The sequence below is a fragment of the Carcharodon carcharias genome, chromosome 4 (assembly GCF_017639515.1).
Source record: "Carcharodon carcharias isolate sCarCar2 chromosome 4, sCarCar2.pri, whole genome shotgun sequence".
Classification (NCBI taxonomy): domain Eukaryota; kingdom Metazoa; phylum Chordata; class Chondrichthyes; order Lamniformes; family Lamnidae; genus Carcharodon; species Carcharodon carcharias.
In genome coordinates this window covers 159,687,143-159,706,665 of record NC_054470.1, presented here as the reverse complement: position 1 = coordinate 159,706,665, position 19,523 = coordinate 159,687,143, and the positions used below count along the sequence as shown (strand labels likewise).

At 40.9% G+C, this 19,523-nt stretch overlaps 1 protein-coding gene across 2 annotated transcripts in view; it reads right to left on the bottom strand.

The window, feature by feature from the left end:
• The window catches only part of iqgap2 (IQ motif containing GTPase activating protein 2), a 393,779-nt gene that overhangs the window by 71,509 nt on the left and 302,747 nt on the right, over nt 1-19,523 (bottom strand). For both annotated transcript variants that reach the window (XM_041185732.1, XM_041185733.1), the window contains exons 28-30: nt 15,875-15,959; nt 11,830-12,062; nt 3,362-3,494 (exon numbers count right to left, since the gene is read on the bottom strand). In XM_041185732.1, the coding sequence (XP_041041666.1) occupies nt 3,362-3,494; nt 11,830-12,062; nt 15,875-15,959 (451 nt within the window). The remainder of the gene's footprint in view (nt 1-3,361; nt 3,495-11,829; nt 12,063-15,874; nt 15,960-19,523) is intronic.

The following is a 19,523-nucleotide window of genomic DNA, read 5'->3' as shown; positions in this document are numbered from 1 at the left end:
TGAGCAGGTTATTGCTAAGCAAGTGCCTTTAATAGCATGTCGATGACTCTGAGATCATTTATTACACCTGCCTCTGGTATACATTACCAGATTCAAAATAGCCTGATTCCTGTTTGAATCCACAAGATATTGTTCTAGGAAACTGTTCTGAATACACTCTATGAATTTTTGCTCGTAGCTACCTCTACAAATTTGATCTTCCCAATCTACATGAAGATTAAAGTCGCCCATGATTAATGTACTGCCTTTTTTATATGCCCTCTTTAACTCCTGGTTGATTCTCTGTCGTATAGTATAATTACTGTTCGGGGGCCTATGACTACTCAGCAGTGTCTTCTTCCCCCTGCTATTTCTTACCTCCACCCACATGGATTCTACATCTTCCGATCCAGGATCCTTTCTTAATATCGTGCGTATTCCATCTCGTACTAACAAAGCTACCCAACACCCTTTCCTTCCTGCCTGTCCCTTCGAAAAGTCGGGGGAGGCAGGGGCATAGTGGTATTGTCACTGGAATGGTATTCTAAGGTAATGCTCTGGGAACCCGGGTTTGAATCCCACCACAGTGGATGGTGAAATTTGAATTCAGTAAAATCTGGAATTAAAAGTCTGATGATGACCATGAATTATTAATTGTTGTAAAAAAAAAACCCATCTGGTTCACTAATGGCCTTTAGGGAAGGAAATCTGCCATCCTTACCTGGTCTTGCCTACATGTGACTTCAGACCCACAGCAATGTGGTTGATTCTTAACTGCCCTCTGAACAAGGGCATTTACGAATGGGCAATAGCTAGCGACGCCCACATCCCATGAATGAATAAAAAAAAGTCACATACCCCTGAATATTTAGTTCCCAGCTTTGATCTTCTTGTAAACATGTCTCTGTAATGGCTATAAGATCATACCCATTAACTTTTATTTGTGCCATTAATTCATTTATTTTGTTCCGAATGCTACATGCATTTTAAGTAAAGAGCCATTAATTTTGCCATTTTTCCCCCTTTGATCTGTTTTGCTGCTGTTTTTTTATGTTTGTACACTCTGTCCCTTCCTGTCACACTCTGGGTATCATTACCTAAATAGCTGCCCAGCAATGCTGCCATTTCCTTTTGCTTTGTAAGCCTAAGTTAATGGGTATGATCTTATAGCCTTTCCAGAACCCTCCCCCACTCTATTTAGTTTAAAGCCCTCTCTACAGCCCTAGTTATTCAGTTTGCCGGGACACAACATGGTTTAAGTGAAGCCCGTCCCACCAGAACAGCTCCCATCTACCCCAATACTGATGCCAGTGCCCCATGAACTGAAACCCATTCCACCCACACCAATCTCTGAGCCACGCATTTAACTCCTTGACTTTATTTACCCTATGCCAGTTTGCCCGTGGCTGCTAAAAGCTCTGCCGACAAAGGTGGAGGGGAGTGGAGAAGGCAAAGACAAGGGAAGGAGTGGGGGCTAGGATCGGAAGATATAGATGGAAATGTTAAGCTGGCAGTTGCAGATGGAAGATGGAGCAAGGCAATGGAGGAACTTGGAGACAATAGTTTCAATTCAGTTAGACAGGGAACAGGGAGTGAACATAGGTCAACAGGCTTGGGGACAGTGGGCCAATGGGGTTCAGTTCAGAACACGGTACAGATGGCAAAACTTTGGATGAGTTGGAATTTATGGAGCGTGGATTACATCAAAGAAAGTGTTGAAGTTGAGCGTAGAGGTGATCAATGTGTCACTAGAGAATTTCACCAGCAATGCAGATAAGCCGCTATTATTCAAATGCAGTTTTAACCACACTATGAAAACTCTGTTTAATTAAATTGGACGACTCAGAGATGAGATTTCATTCGTGGCATCAAGGAGCTCTGTCAAAACTGGAGTCAATGGGAATCAGGGGAAAACTCTCATGAGATAAAACGCATAGAAGTACTTTAAAAGATCATTTTAGATTCTTAAAAAGCCACAAATTTTATTTAAAAAAAACAAGATCTCTCACACTCCAAACAAGGGGCTTCTTGGACAATCCTTCCCGAGATTAAACAAGCATCACAATTAACTATATTTACTCCTAGAGCATGTTGATTTCACTCAAACACCATTCACTGTGTATTTCCTTCACACAGATAGCTGTGCTGTTACATTTGTAACTCCCCATTTTTGCAACCCCCATGCCCACTAGCCCTTTCAGCATGGGTACAACACCCTTTATTTTCTCACGAGTTCCCTTGGCCCAATCACCACTAAGGACTAAGTGGGTGATTTGGTACCCGCCGATCAGTACTCCATCAGTGTCCCTCTAGACAGAGGGCCAGTGATCCTATGATGCCCTTCCTATTGGAATGCAGCTGAGGTGGTAGTACTGGATTTTCCTTGAGGCATCCTGTGGAGACACAGTGACTAATTTACTGCCCCAGAGCTGCTGCCTGTTAAGGAACTGAATACCCCAAACTGCATACACTTGCAAATTGCAAGTAGATTTTATAACATGGTTAACTGTGAGCTAACATACATTAAATGTATTATCACTTCTTCACAACAATAAAAAAAGTATGTGCTTTGTTTTTGCTATTAATGACAAATGTATTTTGGCTACAACTCATTCACTGAAGATAGTAAAATGGAATGAAAGACACCAAACATTCAATTAAATGTTTTTCTCATCTAAGAAATGCTTCAGATCAAGGATGCTGACTTCAACCTTTATAAAATCACCCGCCTCTGACCATATTTCAGCCCATCTGTTGCTGAAACACTCATCCCAAGCTTTGTCATCTCCAGACTCTACTGTCCCAATTCCCCACCTGGTTTCCTCCTACCCACCTTCCCCTGGAGGTTTAGTCATCCAAAAATCTGCCATCTGTATCCTGCATTCACCAAGTCTCAACCAGTCCTCCAATACCTATGGTGGTGTCCCACACCCTTAAATTTGAAAATCTTAGCTGTGTTCTTAAAATTCCTTCATGGCTTCATGCCATCCTGTTTATGTAATGTTGAAAGCACTACAACCCCTTCCAAACTCTGTTCCCCTTGCCTTTTTTACATCTCTCCACAGTATAATTGGTAGTCATGCCTTCAGCCACCTAGTCCAGATATCCTGCAATACCCCTTCTAAAACTGCTCCACCTCCTTAAAAACCCAATTCTTTGACCAAGCTTTCGGTCACCCACCTCTTAGTATTTTTCTTTCACATGTGAATTTTCGTCTGATTATGTCTTTGTGAAGTATTTTTCATTAAAGGCACGATATAATTGCAAGTTGTTGTTTTCTCTCATTAATGTCCATATCTACACCATCCCATCTCCAATTAAAAAAGAAATCAAAGTTTCTCCTTCTAAGTGACTTTTCCAACCGCAAACTGTTAACACATACCGAGTGAGTGTTTATAATTTCTTCAATGGAGATGTAAATAACCGGTTTGCTTAATGTCACCATGTCAGAGTATTCATCAATATTAAATTTTTCTTCTGGTTCTGGTACATCACAGGCTGACTGGAAAAAATTCCTGAAGGGATGAAGAAACAAGTAATTAGCAAGGGACCAGACTAACACACTAGAAAATTCATTAGAATTCAATCACTGTACAACTTTCTCATTTTGAATGGCCTTTCGTTTCTAGATTAGAATGTTGCATAACAGCTACTGCAAAATCCATGACAATGTCAGGATTTCCACTTATCTTTGTTCACCACAGCTGTAGTTCAGAACTCATATCAAGCCTTCTAAATATAGCTCATTTAATAGATCACAGCCTGCCAAGCAACATATATAAGAAATTCTCAATTATTGTAAACAGTGAATATAACAGACTTTGTCCAAATCCTCCAATTAAGGATGACACTGAACCACAGGAATTTTTGTCATCTTCTTGACATAGTTTTAAAAAAATGTGCCTAATGTGCTGACGTTTTATGATATTCATATTGCTAATGTCTACTCAATGGCTCCAACTACAAACATTTCATAATTCAAAAAAAATCTGAGTGGCTGGAACAAAAGATTATAACAGCGGTTGCAAAGAACATAAGGGCCAGAATTTTACATTGGCTGTGTGGGTGCATGCCCAACCTGAGAGCGCGTGAAATCACACAAGGCGACGTTGGGTGCGTGTTCTGACATCATTGTGCATTCGCGTGATATTTTGCTTGGCGGCCGTCTGCGGCAGTCGGAAGCGCGCCCGCCAACAATTAAGCAGGCAATTGAGCACATTAAGGAGGCAACTGTAATCGATTTTACATGAGCCGCTCACTTTTACAGTTGGCGGACAGGCCAATCGGCCAGGCAGCCTTCACATTTTCACTGAAACCTCGATCTAGGGCAGGAGGAAATGTCCAGGGTGAAATATAATTTTTTAAAAGTCTGGGGGCTGATGTTTTTTTGAGTTCTGCTGTCAGGTGCTTAAATGTGCTGCTAGACATAATTTGCTGCATGTTTTCTTGTCATTTAATCTGTACCGGTCTGCAGCTCCCTGAGGCAGCTCTGCAACATTCCCACTGGATTTGCATCTGTTCCTCTTGATCTCAAGGGGTTTCGTGGCACCTTCATTTGGTGGTGGTGGTGGTGGTGGTGGTGGGGGGTGGTATTGGAATGAAGAAAAAATTCAGATACAAAGGAATAAAGGAATGCTAGGCCGTGGTGGGAAAGTTAGAAGGTGAAGTGACTGAAAGCTGTCCCTAAAAGATGCACTTTAAGAAGGCTTTAAAAGATAGTCTGTGGAGAGGGGAAGGGGTTTAGGGAGTGAATTGCAAAGGAGCTGAAAGCTCTGCCACCAATAATGAGGCAGGGGAGAGGGAGGAGAAGAGGGATGCACAGAAGGTTCAAGACTAGTACCAAATATGACAAGAGCGGGGAAGATGATGGAGGTGATTTCAGAGGTGCAGTCAGGTGAGCAATTTGCAGATAAGGATGATGGGAACCAGGATTGATCAGTGTGATTGGATTGTTGATGGGTGAATGAGGTTTAGAATATTGAAAGGTGGAGGATGGAAGGCTGGGAAGGAAAATGGTGGTGAAATCGATTCTAGATGTGATACAGCGGCAGCAGGAAGGAGGCAGGAATGGGGAATAAGTCACAGATGTGGAAGTCAGAAGTCTGGGGATAGATAGGATATGGAGGTGGTAGCTCATACCTCCAGGTCAAACAGAACCCGAGGGTTTCACGCAGCCTGATTCAGACTAAGCATATAGACAGGGAAGGTGATAGAACTTTCCAAGTTTGCTGAGGACACAAAACTATGTGGGAATGTGAGTTGTGAGGAGGATGCAAAGAGGCTTCAAGGGGATTTAGACATGTTAAATGAGTAGGCAAGAACATGGCAGATGGAATATAATGTAAAAAAATGTAAGTTATCTACTTTAGTTAGAAAAGCAGAAATCCGTGTCATTTTTTTTAAAAGGTGAGAGATTGGGACGTGTTGATGTCCAAAGTGACCTGGGTGTCCTTGTTCATGAGTCACTGAAAGTTAGCATGCAGGTGCAGCAAGCAATTAGGAAAGCAAATGTAAGTTGGCCTTTAATTCAAGAGGATTTGAGTGCAGGGGTAAAGGTGTTTTGCTGCAGTTGTACAGAGCTTTGGTGAGACTGGGCCTGGAGTACTGCATACAGTTTAAGTCTCCTCACATAAGGAAGGATATACTTCCCATAAAGGGATTGCAGGTTCGTCAGACTGATTCCTGGAATGGCAGGACTGTCCTATGGAGGAGAGATTGAGGAGACTGGGCCTGTATTCCCTTAAGTTTTTAGAATGAGCGGTGATCTCATTGAAGCATACAAAATTCTTACAGGGTTCAACAGGGTAGATGCAGGAAGGGTGTTTCCCCTGGTTGAGAGGGCTAGAACCAAGGGACACAGTCTCAGAATAAGGGGTAGACCCTTTAGGACTAGATGAGGAGGGATTTCTTCACTCAGTGTAGTAAATCTTTGGAATTCTCTACCCCAGAGGGCTCTGGAGGCTCAGTCATTGAGTATATTCAAGACAGAGATTGATAGATTTTTAGATATTAAAGATGTCAAGGGATATGGGGACAGTGCAGGAAAATTGCACTGAAGTAGAGATCAGCCATGATCCGAGTGAATGGCAGAGCAGGGTAGAGGGTCCGAATGGCCTACTCCAGCTCCTATTTCCTATGTTGCTATGTTCCTAGAGAAATAAGTGAGCAAATTTTATGGTGGGGTTGGGTGGTGGTGAGGGGGGAGGTGGGGAAAGAGAGAAGTCATGGTCCAAGTACTTAAAAAACTGTATAAAATTAACACTTCAATGATTTACTGAGAGAAAAGCTTCCAAGAACAATTGCCCACATGGAAAGCACAACAAGGTACCACATCTGGTGTGCACACAGCTGCTTGTCCTAAAAAAAACTACCTCTTGAGTTACAGTGTAATCATTTACCCAGAGGTTCTCTAACCGCAATCCAATAAAAACCTTTTAAATAACCCACTGAGTAAGGGAGGCTGGAAAATAAAAGGCTGCTACATTTTCCATGACTTGTTTTGACATTATTACATTGTGACCACTACTATTTCCCCCGCCACCTCCTTTGGAGGAAAAAAAAGCAAATCTGGTTCATATTGTTACTCATACTTCATAATTGATTTCTGAATGCATCCTGCCAAGTTAAATCATCAATAGCAGTACTTTATTCAGATGGTCTAATAAATCTGGTTTCATTACATTAACAAGAATCTAAAAGTCAAGGTTTCAAAGTATTTAATCTAATTCCTTTAGAAGTTTGCAAACATGTGGTTTCCATTCTTTCCTGTGCCATGAAAATAAAGCCACAACGATGGACCAATGGTGTTATTTGATAGTGTGACTTATTAAGAAAAGATAATGATGGTAACCATGCACAAGAAATCCAGCAGGCAAAGTGACTACTTAAGACCATAAGATGTAGGAGGAGTAGGTCATTCGGCCCATCAAGTCTGCTCTGCCATTCAATGAGATCATGGCTGATCTGATAATCCTCAACTCCACTTTTCTGCCTTTTCCCCATAAGCCTTGATTCCCTTACTGATTAAAAATCTGTCTATCTCAGCCTCGAATATACTTAATGACCCAGCCTCTACAGCCCTTGGTGGTAAAGAAATCCACAGACTGACTACCCTCAGAGAAGAAATTCCTCCTCATCTCTGTTTTAAATGGGTGCCAATATGGCCATTTCAGAAAAAAACATGTATATGTTTTGAGAAAGGTGCACTCTCTGCTTAAAGTTTCAAGGAATCCCACATATTCTTACACTGAAATAAAAGCAAAATACTGCGGATGCTGGAAATCTGAACTAAAACACAAAGTGCTACCACCTTCTCAAGGGCAATTAGGGATGGGCAATCAATACTGACCCAGCCAGCGAAGCCCACATCCCATGAATGAACTTAAGAAAAATACTCAGGTCTGGCAGCATCTGTGGAGAGAGAGAGTTAGCCTTTCAAGTTGAATATGGCTCTCCTTTGGAACTCTTGTTTGCTTTTGTTTATAAATGACCTGTTGCACATACAAAATCGCTACCTGGCCATTTAGCCAACTTGACAAGAGGTGCTGTCAGAAAGATGTCTTGCAATAGGAAACTGACAATTTGTTCCTATAATACCACAAACTTCTGGAATAATCCAGGGTCTTCAAAGATATTTGAACAAACAATATGATTCACCCACACTGAAACAAAATATTTCAATTAATTCTTCAGTCCGTCCCTGCCCTGAGAAAAGTTTCCAAAGAAGAGTCATATTCAACTCAAGACAGCAACTCTGTTTCTCTCGTCACAGAAGCTGCTAGACCAGCTGACTATTGCCAGCACTTTCTGTTCTTATTCTATTTAATCTTTTTTTAAATTCCTTCACGGGATGTGAGTTTCGCTGGCTGGACCAGCATTTATTGCCCATCCGGAACTGCCCTTAAGGTGATGGTGAGCTCCCTTCTTGAACTGCTGCAGTCCATGTGGTGTAGGTACACCCAGAGTGCTGTTAGGAAGAGTGTTCCAGGATTTTGATCCAGCGGCAGCGAAGGAATGGCGATATACTTCCAAGTCAGGATGGTGAGTGACTTGGAGGGGAGCTTCCAGGTGGTGGTGTTCCCATCCATCTGCTGCCCTTGTCCTTCTAGGTGGTAGTGGTCGTGGGTTTGGAAGGAGCTGTCTAAGGAGTCTTGGTGAATTCCTGCAGTGCATCTTGTAGATGGTACACACTGCTGCGACTGTGCGTCAGCGGTGGAGGGAGTGAATGTTTGTGGATGTGGTGCCAATCAAGCAGGCTGCTTTGACCTGGCATTACTCCCATTTTATTCCTTGTAGAACACAAACTTAGTGTGTATTTGTCATGGATCGCACCAGCTTGCAAATTTTATAGCTTTGAACTTTGCCTTGCAGCAGTTAGTGCCACAAAATCCATGCAAGTTATTTAAATGTCATTACTGGATTTGAATAAAGTCAACATATTGATTGGTCACGATTTTGCTATTTTGCGAACAGGAAGTGTTAGTTCCCTTATCCAAAGTTAAATTAGCAAGTTCTAAAACAATAATACTTGTTTTACAAATCACTTGGAGTCCTTTAAAGTTATACAACTGTTTAAAAAAAAAAGTTGCTTATATTTTCTCACTAGCTTTGTCAGTGTTTTCCCAAGTAAAGCTGGTTTGAGCATAACCAAGCACCTAAAGTTAAGTTGGGCAACTTATCCATTTAAGTTGCAAAAAGAAATCTTACAACCGTGGATAGGGCTCTTAAGAGCCAAATACAAAACCAAATTCTGCCCAAAACTGCCAATGACATTTGGGGGTCATCACATTGGGAAGAAAATACTTCTGGGGAAAAAAATAATTATATGTAATATCAACCAACTTTATTACAGAAAGCACAAATTCTGCATTTTTAAAAATAGTAAAATCTGAAATACTTCTAGACAACTAGCATAGAAATAGAGGATGCAGACGTATAGCCCCAACAATAGCAATCTGAAAACATTCTCCCCCTACAGTAAAATATATGTACAACCAGTAATTACAATTAGTACTGTTTTCATTAATTATTTTAAAAGAAATTATTTGATTAGAATTAGCACCGGGAGGTTATGAATAGAAACAAAATCAGATATCCAATGAAGATAATGGACAGGGTTTTCCAGTCCCGCCTGCTGCCAGGATCATCCCAGCTTTTGGCTGGGACGCTGAATCTCCCGCAGCAGGTCCCACCCACAATGGTTCTGTGGTGCTGGAACCATGAAACGGCAGCTGTGAAAAGCAAGTGGTTGACTTGGGTATAAGGCAAGACTAATAACTGAGATCCCCTCAAAAACCTGTAGGGATCTGCGAGAAGTTTTTAGAAAGTTTCCCTTCACCAGAATAAATAGTTGGGGTGCAGTTCAAAGCATTGCAAATTGAACAAGGTGTGAGGAAGGAACAGGCTTGACAGAGCACATCCTCAATTTTCTATTTCATGCTCTCTCTTCTACGAGAAAATAGACTTAAGGCTTCTGCTCGTGTTAATTTATCCTACTCCTACTTCCTTATTTGCCACATGATCTGGATCAATGCCTATTTGCACTCCACCTCCGTCAGCCATTTGTCAACATTTCATCATATGGATATAATGAACTGTGTTTTATCACAAGCGATGGCAAGAGATTCTGGAAGTTTTAATGCCTAAAGCAATTATCTTCAGCAGCCTAGGCCCCACGCTTGAATACTTTTCCTAAACACCCTCTATTGTTCCACCTCCCTCCCTTCCTTCAAACCCACTTATTTATCACAGCTTTTGGTCACCCAAGCTAAACTCTTTGTTTTGCTGCTTGTTCCTTTTTCCCTTATGTCTGTGAAAATGCTTGGCTGTTTTTTTCTACATTAAGTTTACATTTAAAAAAAAACAACTTCAGTACCATTGAGGCATGCAACAGTACTTTTTGTGGGTTTGAATGAATTATAGCAGGTTATTGTTCCTCTGCAGCTCAATACTCACCTTCAGTCAAATATGGAGTTTTACTGGCTCAGGCTATAATTTCCCAACTAGATTTACTGAGCACAAAACAACCTACGTCACCTTGGATCATTTAAACCACTCTGTATAATTTCCAGCTCATTTCAAACAGGGCTGCAACAGTCACCTGTACAACATCTGCATTGGTCAACAGAACACTGGGTTGCATCATAATACCATACATCAATATAAAGGTGTCATAAATTCCATCTATAAATAGGGGATCAGGTGGAGCTGCCAGAAACAGGTTAAAACCATTCTGATTTTTTTTCCACACCCACAAGAGCCAGAAGTTGTATCTTCACTGCATTTTGCATTATCACAAAACTAGAAAATACAGAACTCCATACACGTACTCATAGATACGTGGGCAGAGTGCCACTCTCCATGCACTCAACTGCAAATTTTCTAATGACTGAAGAGTCAATGCGATTGTCATCTGAACGTGACTTTTAGCACAGCATGATTTATTTATTTTCTTTTGGGTTCCTCAAATGATTCAGAAGGTGAATGCAATGAGTCATCCTGAATCACATAGTTAGGATGATCCTTGGACCTCTCACAATCAGCTTCCCTAATCCAGGGCAAAGCTGGAAAGCATTTAAAAATCACTTCAGAGTTTCCAGGTCGGGGATTGCGGAACAGAGCCACGAATCCTGATGGTAATAGCTGTTCAATGGCCCCTTGCTGCAAAGTGAACGTGTTAATGCCAGCTGAGGGCAGGATCAGCTCAATATGTGCCGTCCTCTCTCTCAGCTAAATAGTCTAAAACAATGGAATTAAAATTAAAGATGAAGATGGTGGTGAGGTACTGGAGAACCAGAGCAAGCAAAACTGTTGAACACCACCCCCCTCCTCCCCCCAACAAACTCCAATTTGAATCTATTCACTTTACGTCAACAGCCGTAGTGAGGTGACAATTAGAGACAAGAAATGAGTGGAAATCTGGAGTTTAAGTTTCCAACTGCCAATGTAACAGGAGGTACAAGGCTTAACTTGAACACCCTTGAAACTAATACCCTCAATCCTCTTGCATTAGAGCCCTAGATTGGCCATCCTTTTTTTCTGCAATGATTCTTGCTTATTTTTTGCAATAGCAATGAAATGTATTAGCAAGAATGTTTGAGGACTCTGGGTCTATACTCGATGGAGTTTAGAAGGATGAGGGGGGATCTGATTGAAACTTACAGAATACTGAAAGGCCTGGATAGACTGGACATGAGGAAGATGTTTCCATTAGTAGGAGAGACTAAGACCCAAGGGCACAGCCTCAGAGTAAAGGGAAGACCTTTCAGAACAGAGATGAGGAGAAACTTCTTTAGCCAGAGAGTGGTGAATCTATGGAATTCATTGCCACAGAAGGCTGTGGAGGCCAGGTCATTGAGTGTATTTAAGACCGAGATAGATAGGTTCTTGATGGTAAGGGGATCAAAGGTTACGGGGAAAAGGCGAGAGAATGGGGTTGAGAAACTTATCAGCCATGATTGAATGGTGGAGCAGACTCGATGGGCCGAATGGCCTAATTTTTGCTCCTATGTCTTATGGTCTAATTAACAATGAAAGCAAGGTGAGAGTAGCAGATCTCCATCTGTTCTTTCTACACTTTCTGAATGGGCAAACTTAACCACTTAACACAAAAACCCTATTCTAATCAATTCAATTCTGTCTCTAAATTACAAGTCACACCATTTTTACACCAGTGCTCCAAGGACATATTCATCTTAAACCGGCAACTCCCAAATGTAGGTGCAAAGAAACAGCAATGAGAGATATTCTATTGTAAAAACATTTCACAAGACAATTCTTTTATACTTTGTAAAAGCACATATTCAAAAAAATTCAAGATTTTAATTTCAGGTTCTATAAATGGCAATTTACCTGAATTTCTGGTAAGTCTGTGATAAATAGCTATTCATAGATGACAATTGTGCGTTTTCTCCTTCGAACAGCTTGTTTGAAGCAGCGTGTTGTAGGACTTTTGCCACTGAGCCTAAGTTCCGCCGTTGATCAGGATGGAGCTGACCACCAGCAGTCATGTCAATGATATCAAATCCATCAGGAGCAACAATAGCTGGGTTCATGTAGCGATAGTAAAGAAGGTTGCCTACAATCTACAAACAACAATTGGTGATATTAAAATCACTTGAGACAATTTTTTTTTAGATTATTACAAACTAAGCAAGAAATAGCCATGCCCCTTTCTGGAACAAATGCAGCATATCTCCTCTCCCCCAATCCCCCCTCCCCCACCCTCAGTTCCCCCCACTTAAGGCTCCATTGATCAACTTCCCAGAATTATGATCATGATAACTTATGATCCACACTATACTGGGAATTCCCAGGATATACATCCAACGTGAAGTTTGTAAGATCTCAAACATGCTACTTCATTTTCAGAATCCCACATAGTCATGCAGAGTATGATTTTGCAGTTTTTCTGCATATTGGGTTAGTCATGTACATATCGGTGGGCTTGTACAGGTGCTTTTTGGAAAATTATTCTGCAAAATAAATGGATAAAATAAGAAGCTCAGCATTAATGCATTCGAAACATGTTTCTTGATTTTAGGACTCAAGCTGCATGTAAACCAGAGAGGATTAGCCATCATAAGCCGTATAAATTACTTCAGGGCATTCTTCAAATACCACAGTTGTGCAATATATGGCTTATCCATGTTACCAAACTGCAACATTTCAAACATGACTTTAAAACCCTAGTTCCCCTCAAATTTGGTAAAATTTCTAAATGTACCACCTATAGAATTTTAGATAAACTCTGGAGGATTGAGGTGTTCAGTCCTCTGTGCAATTAAACTCCCAGAGCTAATTACATATTGATTTGTAACTTGCGCTTTCAAAATGCAATCTATGGTGTTGTGCAAAAAAAGTTTTACAACACTGAACTACAAACATGCCATCAAGGTTACTTGAATCACATGACAGTAACACATTTGTATGGTGCTGGCATGCATTATTATTCCTCAGAATAAAGATGTTGGTAAACATGACACTGAGCATTTCAATTACGACTTTAAAAAGAAAAGTTGAGAGAAAGATTAGATCCATGCAAAGCTTCAGAGATCAGTGTTTACTTATTCTTGTAAAAGGCAATAATTGACTGATGGCCAATAAAATTTTAGGAAGCAAAGTTTCAAAAGGGTCCCATCACTAAGTCATATCAGCAAAGAAAAAGGTTTTAGTTTAAAAATCTTAGAAAAATCTATTTGGCAGAAACTAAACAAGCTGGAAAATATGACAATAAACTCGATGTGCTGATAGCCATCCATTTCTGAATCCATTGGCAGTCTAAGCACCCCTGCAAGACCTTGAGATGGGCTAATCTTTGCAGTCCAGTAAGCAAATTATGAATACGGTGGTTGACTTTATGCTGGGAGACTGTAAATCTTACATTGAGCAGGGTAAAATAATGAAGAACGCAGCACAAAGCTTAAGAAGAAACTAAAGAGATCAAACTTAAGGTGTTAATAAAAAAAATGATTTTCAAACATACAAGCAACTAATACCATATAGTTGCCCTGCCTTATATTTTACATTATGATGTCATAGAATCATTGTATAGTAGTTTATAACAACAAGATATAGGGATTCTGATACAGAACTGAGAGGTTAAAATGATCAGGAAAGACTAGGATGCTTTATTTTTCCTCTCCAACATGTTACTCGATGATAGAAGCAATTAAAATTATGAAAGGGTTTGATAGGGTAGATATTGACAAAATGTTTTTCACTTGTGGCACAATGCAAAACTAGGGGTCATAGCTGTAAGAAAGTCACCAATAAATCCAGTAAGGAATTCAGGAGGAGTTTATTTATCCAGAGAATGATCAAAATGTGGAACTTCCTGCTAAATGGGGCAGAATTTTGCATGCCATGGGCAGGCATGTGCCCAACCTGACTGGGCGTAAAATAGCACGTGATGACATCTGGCGAGTGTCCTGGCTCACATGATATTTCGGCCGGCGGGAATGCGAGAAAGTCGGCAGCGCGCCTGCTGACAATTAAGAGGCCCATTAAGTCTATTAAAGTATTAATTAGGAGAGATTTTTTGCTGTCCGTCCAACCTTACGGTTGGCAGGCGGGCGAATCAGCCAGGCGCCCTTTGCATTTTTGAGGAAATCTCATCCATCGGTGGGTTGAGGCTTCTGATATTAATTTAAAAAAAAATGTTTTGACATAATTTTTATTATGTTCATATGAGTGAGTCCTATGTGGGGGCACTTCTTCAGATTTTCAAAATCTTTATTTTTGATTTTAAAATTCTTCAGCTCCGAGGTAGCTCTCTTGCCTTCAGGGAACTTTCATGGCTCACTCCCCCGCGACAGCGCAGACTTCAGCGATCACCCCTCTCCTGTCCCCACCCCAGCAGCGCTGAGCCTTTCAGCACATGTTTCACACCTGCTGGCCCTTAATGGGCTACCCTGCATGAAATCGTGGTCGGGGGCTGATCACGGGTGGTGGACCGTTCCCCGGCCACTCGTGGGCCTGCCCGCCGCACCCACCCAATGACCCGAAAATCTTGCCCATGGAATGCTTGAGGTGAATAGCTTGGATGCATTCAGGCAAGTTCAATAAGTGCATGAGGACAAGAGAACAAGAAAGGTAGGGCTGGGTGAGATAGGAATGGGAGAAGGCTCAATGAAGCATAAGCACTGGCATGTACTCATAGAATTGAGTAGCCTGTTTCTGTGCTGTGAATTCTATGTAATAAACAGCCGAAAGGAAATTTTATAATTTTTAATTTTAAGATAACTTACATTGTGAAATAAAGAACTTTCCTTTATATATTCAATGGGATTAAGACATAGGAGCAGAAATTAGGCCATTCAGCCCATCGAGTCTGCTCCACCATTCAATCATGGCTGATAAGTTTCTCAACCCCATTCTCCCCGTAACCTTTGATCCCCTTACCAATCAAGAACCTATCTATCTTGGTCTTAAATACACTCAATGACCTGGCCTCCACAGCCTTCTGTGGCAATGAATTCCATAGATTCACCACTCTCTGGCTAAAGAAGTTTCTCCTCTACGCCTCTATTCTTCCTATCAAAGTGCATGACCTCACACTTCCCAACGTTGTATTCCATCTGCCACTTCTTTGCCCATTCTCCTAACCTGTCCAAATCCTTCTGCAGCCTCCCGCCTCCTCAATACTACCTGTCCCTCCACCTATCTGTGTCATCTGCAAACCAGGAGCCAAGATGCCCTCAGTTCCTTCACCTAGGTCATTAATGTATAAAATGAAAAGTTGTGGTCCCAACACTGACCCCTGCGGAACTCCACCAGTCACCGGCCGCCATCCTGAGAAGGGCCCCCTTATCCCCACTCTCTGCCTCCTGCCAGACTGCCAATCTTCTATCCATGCTAGTACCTTGCCTCTAACACCATGGGCTTTTATCTTACTGAGCAGCCTCCTGTGCGGCACCTTGTCAAAGGCCTTCTGGAAGTCCAAGTTGATAACATCCTTTGTCTAACCTGCTTGTTACCTCCTCAAAGAATTCTAACACATTTGTCAGGCATGACCTCCCCTTGATGAAACCATGCTGACTTTGCCCTATTTTACCATGCACTTCCAAGTATTCTGAAATCTCTTCCTTAAAAATCTTCCCAACAACCGAGGTCAGTTTTATAATTTTATAATCAGGTTCCTTCATTAATGTGTAAACCAAACATTACATCTCTGTAACTTACCCTTCCCTGCAGAACTATTGCTACCGTGTTCATCGACATTAGAAGTAAAAGTGATCATACATTAAATATTTACAGCTTTTCTTTAAAAGCTCTCAAAATGACAGTTTGTACAAAAAGGGATTTATAATTGGAACACAATGTCCTTTTTTTTAACATGTCACTTCTGTCACAGCCAGTTGAAAGTAAAATCTAACATAGATTGGTATTGAGCTACCTTTAGCAGTTCATCTTCAGTGGAATCAGGAAATTTCTCATGAAGCGAGTTCTTCAGAACTTTGGCTATGTACCTCATTCCATAACTACACGCAGACAAATGGATTAAAACAACGAAAAGGTGAAATATTAACACTGATATAACAGATTTTCAAATTAAAAAATGATTCAATAAAAAGCTTCTTTTCAAACATGAAACATGAAGTTAAAAAAAAGTGCTCGTGATGCTGTTTACATGAGTCATTTCATTGAGTTAATAAAAAACCCCTCTGCCCTCTACAGGAAAGTGAAATACATTTGCTCAACAAAGGTTAAACCATGAAGTAAACTAATTATTATGGATGAAAGCAAACTTTATAAAATGTGACCAATACAAGAAGGAGTAAATGACAGAACAATTTCCTGTGTGATTACAATCATCAAGGTATAAAATACTTTGTTTCCCTGCAGATTATCGAATTGGGAGAACACATTTTCGTTAGAACTAGAGTAAACTCTATTTTAACTATTAGCCACCACCAGTACTAGAGAAAGGATGGACCAATCCAAGTTTTGTGAACAAGGACAACAGCATATTTTGGAAAACTCTAGTATACTCCCCAATTTTGGAGAGAGAAAACTGGGGCTGTATTTTATATGCCCCCACCAGGCGTGTTTTGGGTGGGGAGGCACATAAAATAGGGCAGGTGCCCACCCTCAAAATAAAGGGTTTGGACAGATGCCAAAATCAGCAGCCCACCCACCATATTCAAATAAGTAATCAAGGGTCAACTAGGCTTGTTATCAAGCCAATTGACGCTGATAATACGCTCTCCACGTGGGAAGGAAGGGAGAGGTTTGATCTTCAAAGGATGCCCTTTGCTAGTCAGGGGGTCAGTCCCCCCTTAAGACTGAAACCGTCCCCCCCCACCCCCACTTTCCTACCTACCCACAGCCTTAAACCCATCCCCTCTCCCACACATGCCCCCCTTCTGTCCTGTCTGAATCCTCCCTGGCCAAGACTCCAGACTTCCTTGCTCCAGGGATCCATGGGCCTTCTTTCTCTTATTTGTTGCAGTCCCCGAAGCACCCACTGATGCAGTCTTGTCACTGCCAGGTCTGATGCAGCTACAGGCCAATCTGAGTGACCTGCAGCTCCAGAGGGTGGGGGCCTCTTCCTCAGTGAGGAGCGGAAATTCCACTTAGCCCTTGTTCAGCCGCCCAGCAGTGCATTATGGCTTTGGGGCATGTCAGCTCCATGCTGACTTTGCTTCCGGAGGGCGGGGTGTTCCGTCTGCTTCTGCACCCCTGCACTCACCTCCCCACCCCCACAACTATTATTTGCCCCTGGTCTCTGCATTCAGAATTCTGGATTAATAGGTTTATCTATCTGCACTTGTACTTTAAAGAAATTACATATTGAAGGGGTAGGTTCACTTATTCGTTCGCAACTTGAGTTTTTTCATTTTGTATTTTCTCCTACTCCTTTATTCTCCCAAAATGCATTGACTCATGCATCCAAAATAAATTGAATTCACCCATTCAACTAACACATATCATCCTGAGCTATTTACAATACTGCTTGTTGTTTGCTGAACTCCCTACATTTGCAGTGTCAGAACATTTCAAGAGTTCGCTCCCAATACACAAGTAAATATCTTTGTCATGTATAGGGAATAAAAGAACCCAGTGCTGATCCTTGTGGTATAAGCTGTTTTCAACCCTTCTCCCATCAGAGCAGCACCCATTTACACTAATTCATTAAGATAAAAGCATGATGAAGAGTCATACGGACTCGAAACGTTAACTCTGTCTTCCTCTCCACAGGTGCTATCAGACCTGATGAGCTTTTCCAGCTATTTTTGTTTTTATTGTACTCTAATTCATTGTTTTTTTGTCAGTCAACCAATTCTCTATCCATGCTGCCATAACCTAAACCTTTCTCAAGTTGCCTCTTGTTAGATAGACCATTGAATCTATTCTGAAAATCTCCACACATTATTTGCATTTACGTATGCAATTGGTCACTTCTTCAAAATGCTATTAAGTGGGACAAATATGACCAACCTGGTCAAATTCATCCTGGTGTGTCAATGATTAATCCATGCATTTCTACATTTGCATGAATACTTGATGACAAACACCTGGAGACTACCAATGTAGTTTAATCATTGCTGTTAGAGGTCTGTTACAAAAATAACATTCCATATACACCCAGCATTTCCCATCGTTACTATTAAAAAGCGAAGGACACATAAATCAGAGTCATACATTGGAATTTTATTTTAAAATTAGGTCGTCATTTACCCACAATATTCCAGAAAGCTATTTTGATAATATGTGCTGTTATTGTTTGTTACCACATTTGTTTGGAAGGCAAGAATGGGGAAGCAGCAAAAGGGGAAGTCAGGTCAGCAGTAAGATCAGCATACAACCCACATTCCTCTTAAGCACTGCTGTTAGGGACAAGATCAGCCTTTCTTTTTATGGAGTAAGAAAATAACCTGAACAAAGTGCCTCTAATCAGCTTATACATTTCCCATTCTTTGGCTGCTTCAACTCAAACACACAACCATCCAACACAAATAAATGCCTGCAGAAAATCAAATATATCACTCCGGTGTTTACTTTTACTTAAGAAAACAGGGTTTGTATTTGATGCTCACTGATTCGCAGTGTGATATAACATGTACAAATTAACCTTAGGATTTACACCAAATAATTAGCAGCAAAGATTCTATGACAGCCGTAATCACTGAATTCAGAATCAAAAGATATATTCGCCGGCACGTAGAAATTAACTCAAGTCACAACTTAATACACAAGATAAGGTAGAAATTGGTTTAAGCCAAATTTTGGATGCAGGATGCTACGTTTGGAGTGCATGCCCAAACATGTAGATATAACTAAGGCCCCACCCCTTCCCTGATTAATTTAAAATACTTAGGCACCATTTGCAGGCAACTCTCATGATGAGGGCTGTCAATATTGTGCATTGCTGATGCCACTTAATGGCAGCCTGCATCTCTTAAAGGGGAGGTTGCAGGAAACTGAGGCTAACATTTGTCGATAAAGGCAGATAGAGAAGTTGCAAGAGCACCTCATTTTCCGACATCCTGATTCACACACGGGACCCCTATTAAGATATTTTAATAATGCCTGCATTTATTTCAGGTGACCACCAGGGCCATGACACAAAAGCCCAATATGCTGTCCGGTGCACTTCTAAGGTGAGTTGTCATTCAAAATTTGTCATGCCCGTTTTGAGCTAAGTAAATGAATCAATACCCCAATATCTCTAAATTTGAAATAGATTTTTCACTTTGACTATTTGGAAACTTTGACTAAAACAGATTCAATCCGGAAAGAAAAGTTAATCCCACTATAGGGGTTGAGAAAGGTGTCTGTATACAACGGTAATTAAAAAAAAAGCTAATATCATGGAAACACAAATGCAGATGGAAATGTCATCAGGACTTTTCTTATTTGCATTGTACAAGTTTTGCAATGTCACAGATTGAAAGTTTTCATTGCGTTCTAAACAAAATCGGTGCCTGATAAGTGGAAATGCTGTAAAAAAATTTGTTTGAAATCCAATGATAGCTGCAACATACAGAAAGCCAAATCAATGTTTAATTTTTAAAATTTATTTGTGGGATTTGGGCATCACT